A 17168-nucleotide genomic window follows, 5' to 3' on the forward strand; every position below is an offset into this window, starting at 1 on the left:
CTTCAGCCATCTTATCAGTATCCCTCACTTGCAACCAGACTTCAGTGAGACAAGAGCCATACTGCACTTCATGGTGGTTAGCGTGAGAAGTCAATCATCCTGGCTAATTCCAATTATAGAACAGGAAAACACAACTGTTCTTCAGCATTGCTGGAATTTGATGTGTTACATCTATAAAGGGGTAAATTTATTGTACTTCCCTCAAATTAACAAATCCCTCACAGGGAACGCCCTTCTTACAGTTCTGAAAGGACTATATAAAAAGGAAGGCATACACCTGTATAGAAGAAATTGCAGGATGGAACAATGGGCATTTGCAATATTTAAACATCTGCTGGACTGAAGCAACTATTGCAGTGCATAAACCTAGGCACCTGTGTCACTGCAGAAGCTGAAAATTTAGCTTTCACTGTTAAAACCTGTAACAAAGAACACTATAAGGATCCAGCAGTAACAAATGTTGCAAGACATTTTCTTTCTAACAGCACAGAATGGACACAGAACTGTGGTTTTCAGAGCTGGTTGCTTTTGTTCATCTTTCATCCACGCCTTCTTCCTTCAGTACCATTGCACAAAAATAGCAGAGCTGCTCAGCTGCCACAACCAGCCCAATACAGAAACTGCCAGTGAGGGCAGAACAGTCACATGTAACAGATGTTATCAAGAGAGGGAGGGCTGTCATGAAAGTAGGCATGTCCCCTTTTTTTAAAAAAAACCAACAAACCAACAAAAAACAGTGTTCACACACATTCAAGTGTCTCAAGAAGCAAAACAGGCTATGTGTTTCAGGCTGATTAGATCAGTCAAGATAAATCGTTGTCGAAATGCAGACAAAATACATTTGAAGTGACACCACTTGGTCATTTAGCTTGCACTTACTTTGGGGCTACCATATGCCATCCCAAGAGTTTGTCTTTCTCTCTTACCACAGTCTTCCAGTTGTGTCACCTACACTGATTCCAAAATTCAAATATATTCACTGAACTGCCAATAGTGGTAGGTCCCAAAGCTAAAACAAGCAGTGTATCTTGTAGGTATCAGACCTTTTAACTCCATGTCTTGGTGAGGATTTCCCTACCATTTCCTGATTTCCAGGAGCTTACCACCAAAAGCAGTGAAGTGACAAAGTTATTAAAAGAGAGGTGTCTGTGTTCAGAAACATAAATAGAGTGAGGATGTATGTTGTTCCACACCTACAACATCCACAGCAAAACTTCTGACTCCAATGAAAACAGGACTGCATTCGCTATCTTACACACTCAGTGCATCTTCAGAACGCTCATGCCATAGCACAGTATATAATGGAACAAAAAGCATGATCTGATGTCTACAGTACATTTAAGTATCTTGGACTACAACAAAGAATGGCGGGCTGAATGCAATGCCCACCTGAGAGGTTACATCACAATGCTACTCACACAGTCTTTACCGTCTATGAAGCTGTGGCCAGTCACACTGGAGGAAGTCAACTTACACACTCACCTAGAAGTGATGTTTCAAAGGGCATAAACAGGAATGCTTGGATGGGAGATCACACAATAGTTTTAAGGACACCTTCAGGTAAGAGAGATCTTAAAAGTAAGTCTGGGAATTTTTTAATAAAATAAACCGGTAGAAACTGAGCTCAACAGGGACACCAAGGTGACAGCCCAACTCTGAGTTATTAATAAAGGAAGTCTAGAGGTACCCACAGTCTGGTGGAATCCTTTAACAGATAAGTTTTAGTAATTAAGTTTGACTGGGTTTCAAGCCAGCCATGATGAGGACTGTACAGAGGACAAATGAGCAGTATATGCATTGAACTGTCAGTATTGTTTCTAGAGCACCTGTGTTCTATTACTTAAACTTATAAAACAATATCTATTTATTAATTATTTCTGATATTAATACTATTCTAAGAGAAGAGAGTTTTCTAAAAGCTTGTACCTTTTACACTGCTTGCCACTGTCTCTGTTGGCATCTATTTTAGCTTTACAGTTTTGAAACCATTCTAAATGTGTTTCAACTTGTGTTTCCATTTTGTTACAGCTTTACAAGATCTTGTCACTGTGGCTGCTAAGAAAATTGTATTTAAGGAGAATCTCAATTAGTGGTGCAAGTATATAAATATTAGACGAGAATCTCCAGTTGCATAAAGGTTAGTCACCAAAGATGGCCACTTCTGTGCGGAGCGGCAAATCTCTGATCATTAAAATGACCCCGAAAGATCAGTTTTTAAAAATGACTATCACACCAGTATCATTCTGACTTTTTCCAAGCAAGAAAGTGCTGGAACTATCCAGAGATACGGTTAAACATTTTATAGCTAATGTACTTTTGAAAATTCTTTGTAAAAGGAATTTAAATGCTCTTGCAGTTTAAGCAATGTATTTGAGTGAATTTACGGGTATCAGTAATACAGTTTCAATACTTCTGTAAAACAGGCAAAGACTATTATCAAATCTGAGGGAAAGACAAACTGATTTGCAGTATATGTGGCAAAGTCACAGGGGATGTTATTCTTCTGACTCAAATGAATCTGGTTCTGTGCAGCTAGTCTAGACATGACCTGCAGATGCATAAGCAAAAGAGAAGATTAAGAACAACACATTTAAAGGTGACAGCGTTTGATCTAGAGTGCACATGGGAGTATTTAGAACAACAATCTGTCTTAAGAGCTTCCGAGTTTCTTGAGTCTTATCCATACTCCTCTCAAGAACTTACACACAAAGAAGCCCAGTGACAATGCAGGAGTCCCAACAGGCATGTCCATTCAGACCAAATAAGGCCTTGGAAAATGACAGCAGCATCTCACATAAACAACATTTTTTGATCTTCTGACTCTTTAAAAGGCTGCACATGAATTCTGCCCATGCTAGTGGTAATTTTGAAAATAACTTTTCTTTCAGGTAATCAAGACCTGGTGTCTAGATGTCTGTGGACAAACTGCAAGACTAGATCTTTCTCTGATGAAATATGATGTTTCCCTGGCAATTTTTTTATCCCCCTCAAAACGCCTTTGCTTTTCTCCAGGTCTCTCCACAGTTCTTGATTCACTTCACGTGATACAGTTCTTAATTCTTTTTTCCTCATGCGAATTCTATCTCTGCCTTTACAAACACATTAATAAGGAGTGATCTTTTTCTAACAATCAGACATATCATGCCAGTCAGTCACCTGAACTCAAGTTGTCCATCCCCCAAAAGATATACGCTATTGCTTTGGGATCCTCTATGTCTACTCTCCATCCCCCCATCCTCCCACCCCCAATTTTGAAAGTATTTTTTCCCCAAGAATTACTTTATCAAGTGATCCTAAATTATGCATGCTTCATTTTTTGCATTGGGAGTTACAACCCTTTGAAAAAAACTGAAGGTTATTTATAACATCTTATGAAATAAAAAAATAATTTCAGTCTGGAAGCTACCTAATGGACTATAATGACCAGATACTTCATAGCACAGCTACAACAGGGCCAGAAGGACTTAGTGCCCCTTCTGACAGTACCAATGTTGTTAAAAGTCACTGCTGAATAAAAACATATGTGTGATGTAATTGGAATACTCACCAAGGTAAGGATCATCAGGTAGTCTCCTAAATGCTTTCATTTGACATTACTAGGCTGTAGTGTCAAAAAAACCTGTCTTCTCTGTTTGAAGAAAAGGAGCAGCTAAAGCCACTGCCTCTTGAAGCCTGCTGTTTATCACATTGCCTTTCATTTATTGCTTTCGTAAGTAAGGTAAGATAGATGTGTTCTAGGTAGATTACCTACAGCAGTTGTTTGATTTAGTCTTCTCTCAATCTCCATGGGACCACCAAAGCAGATAAAAATGTTATAGTTCAGCTGATGAATTAAGAAGATGGGTCAGTTACCAAAGGATTTTTTTTACAACTTCTTTTATAAAGTAAAAAGGCCTGAATGCCAGTGTTTAAAGCTCTTCACTATGAGTCAGTTTACTTTTAGCCAGGACTCTTAAAGAAACAAGGTTTCTATACACAAGAAAAAGAGGCAGTGGTTACAAGTTTTAAAAAGCAAGATTCCAACTAGATATATGGGGAAAAATGTTCACCATGACCATGGTTAAGCATACAAATATGTTTTACAGACATGTTGTGGAATGTCCGTCCTTGAAGATACTCAGATTTTGACTGAATAGGGCACTGAGCAACCTTATCTAACTTCGAAGCTAGTCCTACTTCAAACAGGAGGTTGGACTAAAGACCTCCAGAGGCCCCACCTAACCTACATTAGTCTATGGTTCCACACAATCACAGTCACCTAATTATTTTTAAAATGATTTGCTAGTTTCAGAAAAACCCGACTGCCAGGTAAGCAATACAGACATTAAATTCTTACAATTGGCTTCCATGGCACATTGTCCTTGAAAGCTGCTGCTTTCTTTTTTTTTTTTTTTTTTCCTTTTGGGCCTCCTAAAAAGTGAATTTTGTTTGGCTCTTGCTGGCCACATAACTCAACTCTGAGTCAGTCATGTGACATTCTACCTTCTACCCTGCCGACAGTCAAGTAAGAGCAGGTAGAGGATTTTGGAAAGTAAGTTTGTTCAGATGGAGGAAGCCTATACTTCAGACATGGTATGCAAAGTTACTGGAAAATATAGCTTTGTAAATTCTGCTGACAGAACTATGTGCTTCTTTGTGAAGTATGTCAGTACCTAAAGCAAATGCCTGGAACTTTGCAGTACTGGAAAATACTTCTAAATATTTTGTCTGCAAGCCATAGAGAAAACAGTACCTTGAGATACCCCTGAGATGGGAAAAGATTAAGGACAGAAGTATTTGTCCGCAATCTCACTTTGCTTCCAAAGAACAAAACACAAAGAATATATATAGTTCATTGTCCTGTCTTTTACAGTCATATAAATGGGGATATTGTGTAGTTGATTAATATCCTGCTATAGGTAGCAAGGAAAACACATATATTACATGTTAAGGGCTTGTTTTTGGGGAGGACTTTTTAGGGGGGGGGCGGGGGGCTTTTTCTGTGGTTTGCTTGTTGGGGTGTTTTTAAACACTTCCAAGTACTTCTCTTCCATATTATTATTGTCATTATTGATGGTGATGATGAGACACTACTTCAATAATAAACAATCTAAAAAATTCAGATATACAGAATCAAGCTCCTTTAAGTCATGCCAAATAACTACATTAAACTTGGGGTTCTCAGTTTACATCTTGACTTTTCAATCAGTAAATCACAGTCATCATCTTCTCCAGCTTTCCTCCAAAAATGTGAAGAACAGTAGAATTTTGCAGTGAAACTAGTTTCTGAGGTAATTATCTGAGCCTAAGCAGAATCTGAGGCATTGAACTGGAGTACTATGCAGCACAAAACACACAGCAAATTTTCAAGAAGAGGCAAGATTTCTTTGCATTATAATTAAATGGAGCTTTAAACATATCACTGGAAAAATATACTACAATGGGCTAGAATTTTGTCTGGACTAATAAAGTAGTATCTTCGACCAGTTTAAAGATGCATATGAAATCCTTCATCTGAGGAGTTTGCAGTTTGAAGTCTAATGGAAGATTCTTGCAAATATGCACATGCGATTTTTATTAGTAGCCCAATTGTAGACCTGTCTAGGAGGTACTGAAATACTCTTGGTTTCATTAATTCATACTAGCTTGGTTTCATTCTACTGGAGCGATTCATTTGGATTTAAATATTCTCCGGCCAAGTCAGCAGTTTCAGCATCACAACTGTGCTGGTGTACAATACAAGAAGGTGAGATTGACTATCAAGAACACTGAAATTAATTACTCTTCCATCATTTTCCAGTACTAGTGAAGCCCAGAAAGTAAACTAGTTAAAAGCCAATTTATAAAGCTGAGCTTTACATTCAGAATTTATTTAGAGTGAAGGATGATTGCACGCTTTGCTGGGTAAAAAACTGTCTTGATGGCCGGGCCCAAAGAGTTGTGAATGGAGTTAAATGCAGTCGGCAGACGGTCACGAGTGGTGTCCCCCAGGGCTCAGTTTTGGGGCCACTCCTGTTTAACACCTTTATTGATGATCTAGACGAGGGGATCGAGTGCACCCTCAGTCAGTTTGCAGATGACCCCAAGTTGGGTGGGAGTGTTGATCTGCTCGAGGGCAGGGAGGCTCTGCAGAGAGACCTGGACAGGCTGGAGCCATGGGCTGAGGCCAACTGTGTGAGTGTCAATAAGGGCAAATGCCGGGGGCTGCCCTTGGGCCACAACAACCCCCAGCAGCGCTACAGGCTTGGGGAGGAGTGGCTGGAGAGCTGCCAGTCAGAGAGGGACCTGGGGGTGTTGACTGACAGCTGGCTGAACGGGAGCCAGCAGTGTGCCCAGGGGGCCAAGAAGGCCAATGGCATCCTGGCTTGTGCCAGCAATAGCGTGGCCAGCAGGGACAGGGAAGGGATCTGACCCCTGTACTGGGCACTGGTGAGGCCGCACCTCGATGACTGGGTTCAGTTTTGGGCCCCTCACTCCAGAAAGGACATTGAATGACTCGAGCGTGTCCAGAGAAGGGCAACGGAGCTGGTGCAGGGTCTGGAGCACAGGTCGTAGGAGGAGCGGCTGAGGGAACTGGGGGGGTTTAGTCTGGAGAAGAGGAGGCTGAGGGGAGACCGCATCATCCTCTACAGGTCTCTGAAAGGAGGGTGCAGGGAGATGGGGATGAGTCTCTTTAACCAATTAATAAGCAATAGGACAAGAGGAATGGCCTCAAGTTGCGCCAGGGAAGGTTTAGACTGGATATCAGGAAGCATTTCTTTACAGAAGGGGTTGTTAGGTGTTGGAAAGGGCTGCCCAGGGAGGTGGTGGAGCCCCCATCCCTGGAGGTGTTTCAGAGTAGGGTTGACATAGTACTTAGGGATATGGTGTAGTTTGGAACTGTCAGTGCTAGGTTAACAGTCGGACTAGATGATTTTCAAGGTTCTTTCCAACCTAGCTGATTTTGTGGTTCTTGTGAAAGCAGCAAAGGCATTGCGTATCTGCCCAGTTCTTCTGAAACAAATATAGAGGGCAAAAAAATACAGCCATCTATGGTGCTTCTCATGCTACTTCCAAAGCTTCATTTAAGAGGCTCAATTAAACACACATCCTGGGACACTTGTTTTTAAAGAAATCTCCTTCTTTGCATTTCATAGTTTGCTTTCAAAACATATTTTCTATCAGACTATGAAACCTGAAAATCTTCTTCCCAGAACTGGATGCAAAAGTTTTGGGTTCTATAAGTGAGAGATGTGGAAACTGCTGGTGGTTACATTTTTTAAGGATTATACTGCATGTTAAGCAGTTTTTTCCAGCAGTTAAGAGGGTAATTGTAGTAGATATAAATAAAAATGTATGTAGGGAACATTTCCATAGATTTCCAATTTACTAATTTATAATATTTACTGTAGTATGACTCTTAAAATTTTGTATGTTCCCCACAGTCTGTTAGTGGTAACCTTTGCTCAAAAATGACTCCACACTCTTGCCATAACAGTTTCCACGCAGGATTGAGCACTCAGATAATAGGGTGGTAAGGACCATGCATGCTACAAGACCATTACCTTGGTAAGCAGAACTATAACTAGAGCTGTATTTGAGAAAACATCAATGTGGCTGTTCATCTGTTCAGTAGAGAGTAACTCTTCTGAGCAATAACCTATGTAACTTTTCAATTTGTATCAGTGGGCAGTTCAACCTGGGTTTTTTGATCCATAAATGCAAATACCATCTATTTTTTGTAACTTTAAAGACCACTTCCCTTCAAATTCTGCCCTAGCATTTAATACACTGCAACTATTTGCTTCTGTTTAAAAAAAAAAATAATAAAATAATGTAGTGGGATAACAGAGCATTTTCTGCAGAGGATTCTCACATCCAGGATTTACTTAATCCTTTGCACTGTATCTGCAGGGCCTATGTATAGACTTGCAGAAGCATAGAGAACTGCTTTATATTGTGGATACACTTGCAGTTTACAGTGGCCGACACTGATTAGGCACCTCATCTCTGATCTGCTTCTTACTGTCTCCCATTGCAGACCTAACCCAGCACTGTTAGCCACTTCAGTGCAAAAGTGTTACCTGATACTGGGCATGGTAGCAGTTTAAGGTGACCATTCTGACTCTGTGCTGTGTTCAGTCATGGTCAGCCCTCTACAGTGCAATCAAAGGAGGTAGAAGCAAACATACTAGATCAAAGTGCAGTAAGCACTGTTCAGATTGTATGAGTATTACAGATAGGGTTTAATGTGCCATCAACATGAAAATGTAATACTGAAATCACAAAGTTACAAGTTCAGTCAACTACACAAAGAACAGCGCATCTTCGGGAACATTTCCACTTTTCCCTTTAAATTACACTACATGAGACTATTCATCAATGTTTTTGTATCATATTTCTTCATCTAAATCCAGAAGACATTTGTCTATGCTATTATTGTGTGGCGACATTTAAAATGATATGGAGTTATTTTGCTAATTACATCAAAATAACAAAATGTTTCTAATTTGGACACAGGAGAGTAGAACACACTGTGCTTTGACAAATTTAGTTACTGGGTCATTTCAATCAATCCAGCCCATCAGCAGAGTCATCATTTTTCCCCAGCACTCTTTCTCTCCCCCTCACAAATCAATTCCATGCCACCTACTTTCTTTTTCCTTTGTATGTCTTGTATAGCCCTTGCATCCACTATTAGGTTTTTCAGGCAGTTAAAAAAAATAATCTTACTTTTCAATTCCTTGGTAAAAGCTGCTTCTCTTTCAGCACATAGCAATGTTTTCACAACTTCGGTTTGCAGCAGGGATGGGGTTTTTGGCATACTACTCAGGCCAAAGCTCCCAAGAGGCTGAGTAACGGAGACAGTGCCAGGACTCTGATGGTGATGATTGTGGTTGCTGGGGTCCCTCATGGTAAAATTTCTTCCTGAGAGCATAAAAAGATCAAGACAACTTTGTTCTAAGAACAAACAGTATTGACTAATGCTCATGGTTTAATCGTTTAGTGCACAGAGCAGTTACGCTTTTTATTTTTCTTAAAGGTAAATGCTGAAATTTTCACTTAGCCTTATACCACTTAATACACATAAGTGCAGACTTTCCTCTGCTCCTTTGCCAGCCCCGCCATAGCTGCTGCAAGACGAACCAGGCATTCTCTTTTTTCAAAATATGTCTTCCTTTGCAAAATTACATTAGATGCCACAAAAATTTAACTTGGAAACTAAATATATATGTGTTTCACTGCCTGTCTCAAAGAAAACAGAAACATGGTATCACATATGATCACAGCAAAAGTATTCTCATTTGCTTTCATGCAACCGTATTGAGCTCAGCTGGTCACTTTATGCTAGATACCTGAAGTAACACTAACATAAAACTTCTGAAACAGCACCCACAGTTCAGCCATTAAGAAATCATCCAGATCACCTTGAAAACACTCCACAGAACTTTGGAGACTTTAATGAACTAAATGTGAGCAAGAGTGGTTCTAATCTTTACAGGTGGCTAATGATTATTAAAGGTAGTAAGGGATTGCCAGAGCACAAGAATCACTATTTTCCAAGACCATCTTCCTGAAACAGCAATCTGCAAAATGAATGTATGTATCACACTTACTGTAACAACTGGATATGCTTTTATTTTAAGCCACTTTGCTGGAATTTCAATATGAAATATCTAACGCCAACATCTGCTCTGCAACTGACATCTGCTCTTCAGCTGACATCTGCTTCTGAATCCCTGTTATTCTTGATCATTTTTAGCAAACATTGTCATCATTACATGTATCAGAAAGCACAGAGGAATAAATTCCAAGCCATATAATAACCGTTTCTTCTACATTCCTACATACAGATAGTCTAAAAGTACTGTTTATTTTCTTAATGTTTAGTTCTCACTCAGACTTGAATACAGTTAATTCCTGCTTTCTGCTAGTGTGATCCTAGAAGAGACTTAAAAGGCTCATACTCAAAAGAAGGGACATAAAGTGAAATTTACTTGGGAATATATGACTAATTCCAAAATCGCAATCTTTAAAGCTTCTATTAAATACCCACATTGCTCTAGGACTGCTTTATTTCATAGGGTCTTCAAGTTTTTTGCATTAACATCCCTCAGGTATCTAAAAATCTGCTGCTGTACAAACCTTGAAGCACCTTAATCTCAAGCAAGCTGAAAAGCTGGGATTATTTCTTATGCTGCCAGACACAAAACAGTAACTCCTTCACCTTTCTTGTCTAGGAACCTTGATTTGGTAGAGGTTCTTCAGACATGATTCCTAAATTGGTGTCTATACAAAGATCAGCGGTAGCTGCTTCTTTCTGTTAAAAGACAGCTAATACAGCCACTGCCTGTATCATTTTCTTCCCACTTCCCCATCCTCATACAATAGCTCGGTGAATACTGAGCTAAGATAGTGAAGCTGGGAGGAATGTGGAGGAGACGTATTTAATAACATTCTCCTCCAAAAATGTTCAAATTATCAGGCTTCAGTCTTCTTTTTTAATGATGCTCTGGGATTCATAGAAAAAAATAAATTGATTGTTTACAAAAGTAGGATAAACTTCTATTATAAAATACACATAGGCTGTAAGTATATTAGAAAGATAAAAGAGTGCCTGGGAATGTCCCCAGGCAAGCAGCACTGAATAGCTCACATCCACACTAGCAAACTATCCCGTGGTTCAAGAAGGCTGGCTGTAGGCAAAGTGCCTGCTGGGAACAGCCCCTGGAACAAGCTAACTCCTGAACGGGGCCTGGAAACCATTTGGGAGCTACCCAATGACCCCAACTGTTCTCACAATACAACAGTACAGGTTAATCCTCTTCTGGAACGATTTAAGAGACTTTAATTTGCTACTCTGTATCTGATTACATAGTATCTGAAAGAGAAATGAAAGGGAGAACACTTTCCCTCCCTCAGTTTCTCACCTAGGGCTAATGGTTGGGCATTACAGTGATCTTAAATCACATGTGACAAAAAAACTTTAAATACTCTTTCCCAGGTTACCCTGGGTAAATTGAGAAAAAAAGGGGAAAAAAAAAACCACTTACTGATCTTCAGGGTGATTTTTGTTTGTCAAGAGTATTTTTTTAGTAATTAACGATTTAATGATTTCTCTGTTTTAGAAGTTACAATGTTCATCATAAATTTTCCTCAGGAGGAATCATTTACAAAATAGTAAAATATTCAAAAGCCTATTTAAAGGTGAGGAGACTAAATACATTTTAAAGTCATTTATACCTCATATAAAGTTACTGAAGTAGGCCAATGTAAACTCACCACCTGGATGCTCTTAGCCTGAAGCAAAAACCAGTAGAACATGGTAGTCTGAGTATCAAATTAGTTATATTATATTTTAATTTACTTTCAGTATACAACGAACAGACCAAGCCTGGTATCCGTATTCACGTGAGGTGCAGTGTCTCATCAAAATAAGAGAACCAGTCACAAAAGCCCAAAAGCTTTTCGGACTCCAAGTACAACTGGCAGTCAAAGGGACTTGGGTTTCCCTGGGAACACATTACTTAACAAAATTAGGCTGAAGTTCTTAAGCCTGCCAGACAGTTCGGAAAAAATTATTCGATGTCATTTTCTGATATCAATGTACTCTGTTTCTTATGACTGCTTATTTTCAGAGGATAAAATATCCCCCTAGTTATTACTGTTGCTTGGGCATACTGAGATTTCCACAAACACAGATTATTTAATGTGATTTGAAGATGTACATGCAATTAAAACTTATGCTAGTACATCTAAGTTTTCAGCAAAATAAAAAAATATTATATTAGCTCATTAAAAATTTCAATATTTGTTAAATACTTTCAATGTAAAAGGTTACATAAATATTTTTTACACAGCAACCAACACTCTTCACACAACCAATTTATGGAAGAAAAGAAACTTAATTCTTTAGAGATCATATGTAAGTTCTGGCACTATTTATTCTTAAAGCCCAAGATCTGTGATCAGCATGTAGCCCAGAAAAAAAGTCAGAAAGCAACAGAGAAATTTTTGAATTTAAGCTCTTTAGAAATCACTTTCTGCTGCTTTCAGTGATGGTGAATATTAAATTTTAAGTGGTACATACCCAAAGGCTCTCTTTCTTGTGATGGTAATTCCAGGTCACTAGAAACTGACACTTCTTCAGAAAGAAATTTTGACAACTGTGTCCCAAGATATGTAACCTGTACAAACAAATCTAAATGGGTAACTGGTCATTTTATTCTGTGTTTTTTCTGATAGATGTAAAAATTTCACTTTTCTTATAAAACTGAGTTTATGCATTAACCATCTAATCTGTCTGTCAAGATCAAGCAGAAATTCTGCTAATTTGAATTTTAAATGAAAAAAGTATAATACAACCCATCTGTAAAGCCCTCTAAACTCTGGCAGTATTTTTGCAACATTTGTCCCTGACATGCTGACATTTCAATATGCTTGCTCCTTATTATTCTAACTACCTTTCAGCTTTTTCTGTCAGTCTCTTAATCATCTTTAAAACTACTCTTTCAAAGCAATTGTAGTTTACAGGTGGGCATTCTACATTCTCTCCAACACTTGTGACTAGTTCACCACCTTATCAGCTACAGCTGTGTAGATCTTTCTTTGCTACTTCTGCATTAAGTGTAAGACTCCTTAAGATACAGGCTTGTACCCTCTTTTGCTTTAAGAACAGTATGGAGATCCAGATTTGTTACTTCTATTTATTATTGTTATTTTGGGGAGTAAAATCAGGCCTACCTTATTCCACACATACTTTCGTGTCACAGAAATATCACCTCCTAGTAGGTCTTTAACCCACTGAACGGGATTTTGCAGTACTGTTCTCTTACTGGTTCTGATCTTGCCATTACTTAAGAGCGTGGCTTTATAACTAAATTCCTAAAAAAGAAAAATCAAGAAAAAGTTTTCTACTCACAAATTAACAATCTCAATTAACATCCTTAAAACACGAAAAAATGCTGAAGAATATAGCTGAAGAGTTGCAGCTAATTCTGGTTTTCCCTGAAAAAAGTTACAAGAATTTAATGCTACTTTGATAAACAATGGTATGTAAACTAAGGATTTATTCCACCAGAGTAAGATGTTTTGGCCACACAGACACCACTGTCAAGAGGACAAATCTTCCTATGTCTATTTATCAGAACTGTATTGGCATTTTAGTTCCTCTTGGACATAACAAGATTGTGAATAAATTAATTTGCCTCAGTGAGCTCGGGAACTCTCATGAGGCAAGTTGGTGCAACAATAAACTGTTACTCAAATGCAATCTGCCTCACAGGTGTGGAACAAACGCATGCCAGTTAGATCCCAGCAAAGATTCAAAGATTAAACGTGTCTGCATAAAAGCTTCACTTATGTCAAGGGACATCACTCACATGTTTTAGGAGGAATGTAACAGCTTTATCTTATACAAAATAAAGTATAAAAGAAATTATCGTTACTGCCTCTTTGATAATGCTAATACATCCCAGTTCTGCAAACATACATGCACCTCTAGAAGCACTGTTTATAGTTCAGTAAATTGTGGTTTTGTTATACTGGTCTCAGTTAGGCTAACACAGCTAAATAAGGCAAAAATTAGCTGTCGATAAACTGTGTTAGAACACAGTAAGGTTGTTTAGCATGCGTGATATTAAACAATCAGAATAAGCTAATTGATCCACCAGCAAATATTGAACTGTCTCCTACTACATCCACTGGTTTGCAGTGTCTGTAAGAATCTAAATTAAGATGTTTAACCCAAGTATTTTGATGGACACTCAACCCAGTTCACAGTTTCATAGCTCAGGTCTACAGCATTCAAAAACTGCATTCTGCCTGCAAAGCTAACCTTAAGCAAGGAATATGTTTATCAAGTACATCACTGTTAACGAGAAAGAAGAAAATTTTACTGATAATCTCTTTGCAATGCAACAGACACTGGCTTCTAAACTTCAATCTCTAGATCACTATCTTCCAAGACATAAATGAATGTCATTTTCATTCTAATAAAAATCACTGACTTTTCTACACTCAAAACATCAATGCTTCTATACAGTATTATAAGTCCTTAAGATTCACATGCATCAAGCTGGTATCTCAGATAACAACCTCAAGAAAATGACAGTAAGCATAGTGAATTCTTCCTCCTTCCATTTAGACATCTTGAGGTGCAGAGGAATATGACATGTCCTTTAAAGAAGCATTTGTGTATACCTATGATATGGCCCAACACAGAGGCTTGTGACTTACTCACACTGCCTTATGTTACAAAACACAAGAACACATGAAATGGCCACTCTCAGCAGAAAAGCATTCTCAAGCAGATTATAGGTGCAGAAAAAGGAGTCTTTTCTACATTAACTACACCTGGTGAGTTGGCTGAAAAGAACCCTTCCTGTTTCAATCAATATGTTGCCCTGGAAATTAACTAGCTCAGAGCTGGGAAGTCAGTCAATAATTCCATCGTTTGCTCAATACCAAGCCAGTCCGCTGGCAGCTGCCTTGCAAATCTGTATTTAGAGGCACAGGGACATGCTTTTCTATTAAAAAAAAGTTTGGGTTTTTTTTTTCTTTTTCAAATATGGTTCATACAAGACTGTAAACTACAGAACCAGTCAGCATGTAAACAAGTAATTTTGTATATACTCATGTCTATCACAGCACCATGAAATCCTTGATATCACATTTCTTTATTTGAGAGACTTCATAGTTGCTTCCAAGAATCACATTAAGCCATAAAAATCTTAACATTCTCTCTCTTCCAATATGAAAATCCAGTATTACACAATGTAGACCAACCAACAATTCCAGTCTTGTTCTAGCAATAAGAAATGTTAACAAACTGATAATGCAAAGTTAAACACAAATTTTACATATGCAATATTCTGGGTGTTAAAATTAAGGGCTGGCAGAAGACATCATCCATAGCATTTTCCTTTAAAACACATAAAACATTATCTGCAACCAATGAATAAAAGTTTACAATACTAAGCCCTAAAAATGCATATTAAACCATGAGAACTGCTGTCTCCCCATTTTAGTGTTTGACTTTTTTCATTATATGCTAATATTAACGTTATTATACCACAACAATCACCTGCAGTTTGAATTCTAAAACATTTTCTCCTGGCTTAATCCTTCCCAATTCAAGTAGATCTATCAGCTGAAGCTTTTTGCTATTTGTTCTTCTATGCATCACTTGTTTTTGTTCACGTTCCTGACTACTATAGCTCTGGGAAGATTTCACACTGAAGTTTATTGGATAATCTGTATTTGAGGTAAGATTTGTAAGCACCAAGTTGTTATTAAATGAGTTCTCAGTACTCGGAAAGATCATTCGCTGCAGAGTATTAGGGAAGTTCTTTGTAGAAGTTGACGATATCACTTGCTGCTGCTGCTGGAAAGTTTCTTTCTTATTTACACAGCTGTGTAGATCCTCATTTCTAAGAACCTGCTGGCAGTCGCTGCCTGGTTGACAGACATTGTTATTGACAACAGTGCTTCGTTCTGCAATTTTTAATGCGGTGGTCACTGAAGAGGGATTTAAAGACCCCTTTCCTTGTTTTGCAATTGTAACACAATCAATGTCTTTTTGCTCTAAGCACTTTGTTTTAGCAGTGGAAACAGCAGGTTCTGAAGGCAACATCACCACTTCTACAGACTTTTTCAGCTTTGACATGTTGTCAAAGGGATATTCTCCTACCCTGTTTTCAGATGCCAAGGGATGATCAGAAGCCTCTTTGCTTTTAATTCCTGCTTTATTTGCTCCTGTCTCATCCAAGCAGATGTGTAGATATTGGCTGCATTCCTGAGCTGAAAATCTGTCTTCTGAAGAGAGATGTGCTTCTACTCTGTTTCCATTAGGCATGTTGGCACCAAGCCCCACACTAAATGTAACTACATCAGGATACATGATTTCATCAGCAGTTAAACTTTGTCTTTTATCATTTCCATAGGAAATAACTAAGTTTGAGATTTGCTTCTCTGAACATGATGCACTGAACACTTGCATTGCTTTTCTGTAATTTTGTATTTTCTGGACTAATTCTTCCTGAGTCTGGACCACTGTCACCAGACCCTTTTGCCTAGAAGCAAGGTTAACTAATTGCTTCCTCAATGCTCCTTTTTTAAAAGATTCCACTGAAGCCCTATAGGAAAATAAAACAAAATAAAAAGGACACCAGAGTTACTGTAAACACAAAATAAAAACAGCTTAATAGATGTAACCCAGAAAGAACAGAAATATGTTTCAAAAGACTCTGCCAACACATAAAATTTGAACCATATTTTTATCATGTATAAAGTTCATAGTTCAAATCTCAGTCTTATGTACAACAAACTGCAGAATCTCATCTGGAAGTAGTATGTAAAGCATCAAAACTTCAGTAGTAGCCTTGTCCTCCTATACTACACTTAATTCACAGAATCAGAGCTGGTTATGTATTACCACTGGTTGCTCTTTTATCACCAAGTATCACTGTAGTTCACTGAAATTCATAGCCTTTGAGGTTCTAATTTGGAGCCTTTTAAAATAAGCTCTGATGAGCTACTGAAGAATGATACTATCAGAAAATTTTTACGCTGTGCACAACAAAACATTATGTGAAGACACAATTGTAATAATACCACATGACCATTAAGAAAAGAGGACAGAGGAGTTTAGGATGTTGTATGTTAGTCTGGGAATGTTTCTCCCTTCACCATGCTCCCTAGCTAAGCTGGTCTTCCTGTGAGACTCCTTCACTGGGGCACCTTACATCCTTCCTGCCAGAAGGGAATTTTTTATTTTACCCCACTTTGTTTGGCACAGGAGCCAATAGCCTAGCATAACAGTCTTTTCTCCTAATTCCCCCTCATGGGACATGGGACTAGCACTCTGGCACCATGCTGGGAAGACAACGGAGAACCACAAGGTATGGGAAAAGGAATAGCAGCACGGTTTGCTTTTAACTCCACTCACAGCAGAGGTGCCGTGAAAGTAACACCATACCAGTCTTGGAAGAGAGCAGACTGTTGAGGGGATCAGGACAGAGATACAGCAAGACTAGTTGGTGCAGAACAAAGACAGCCAAACCAGAGTGTGACAGTTTTGGTGCCTGTACTGTGATATTGCTCCCTATCACATGTGCTTAGAATCCATGGTATGACTAACATATCAGCATAGAGTCAATCACTGATATGAGTAAGCCTTGACAACTATGAACTCCCACACAGGCCACTGA

At 38.5% G+C, this 17168-nt stretch overlaps 1 protein-coding gene across 1 annotated transcript in view; it reads right to left on the reverse strand.

Moving 5' to 3' along the window:
- ANKRD31 (ankyrin repeat domain 31) overlaps window positions 1-17168 on the reverse strand; it is a 67023-nt gene that overhangs the window by 1698 nt on the left and 48157 nt on the right. Inside the window, 4 exon segments of the mRNA XM_074931189.1 lie at window positions 8692-8886; window positions 12050-12146; window positions 12703-12843; window positions 15044-16094. Of these exon segments, the coding sequence (XP_074787290.1) occupies window positions 8692-8886; window positions 12050-12146; window positions 12703-12843; window positions 15044-16094 (1484 nt within the window).

The sequence above is a fragment of the Athene noctua genome, chromosome Z (assembly GCF_965140245.1).
Source record: "Athene noctua chromosome Z, bAthNoc1.hap1.1, whole genome shotgun sequence".
NCBI classification, from domain to species: domain Eukaryota; kingdom Metazoa; phylum Chordata; class Aves; order Strigiformes; family Strigidae; genus Athene; species Athene noctua.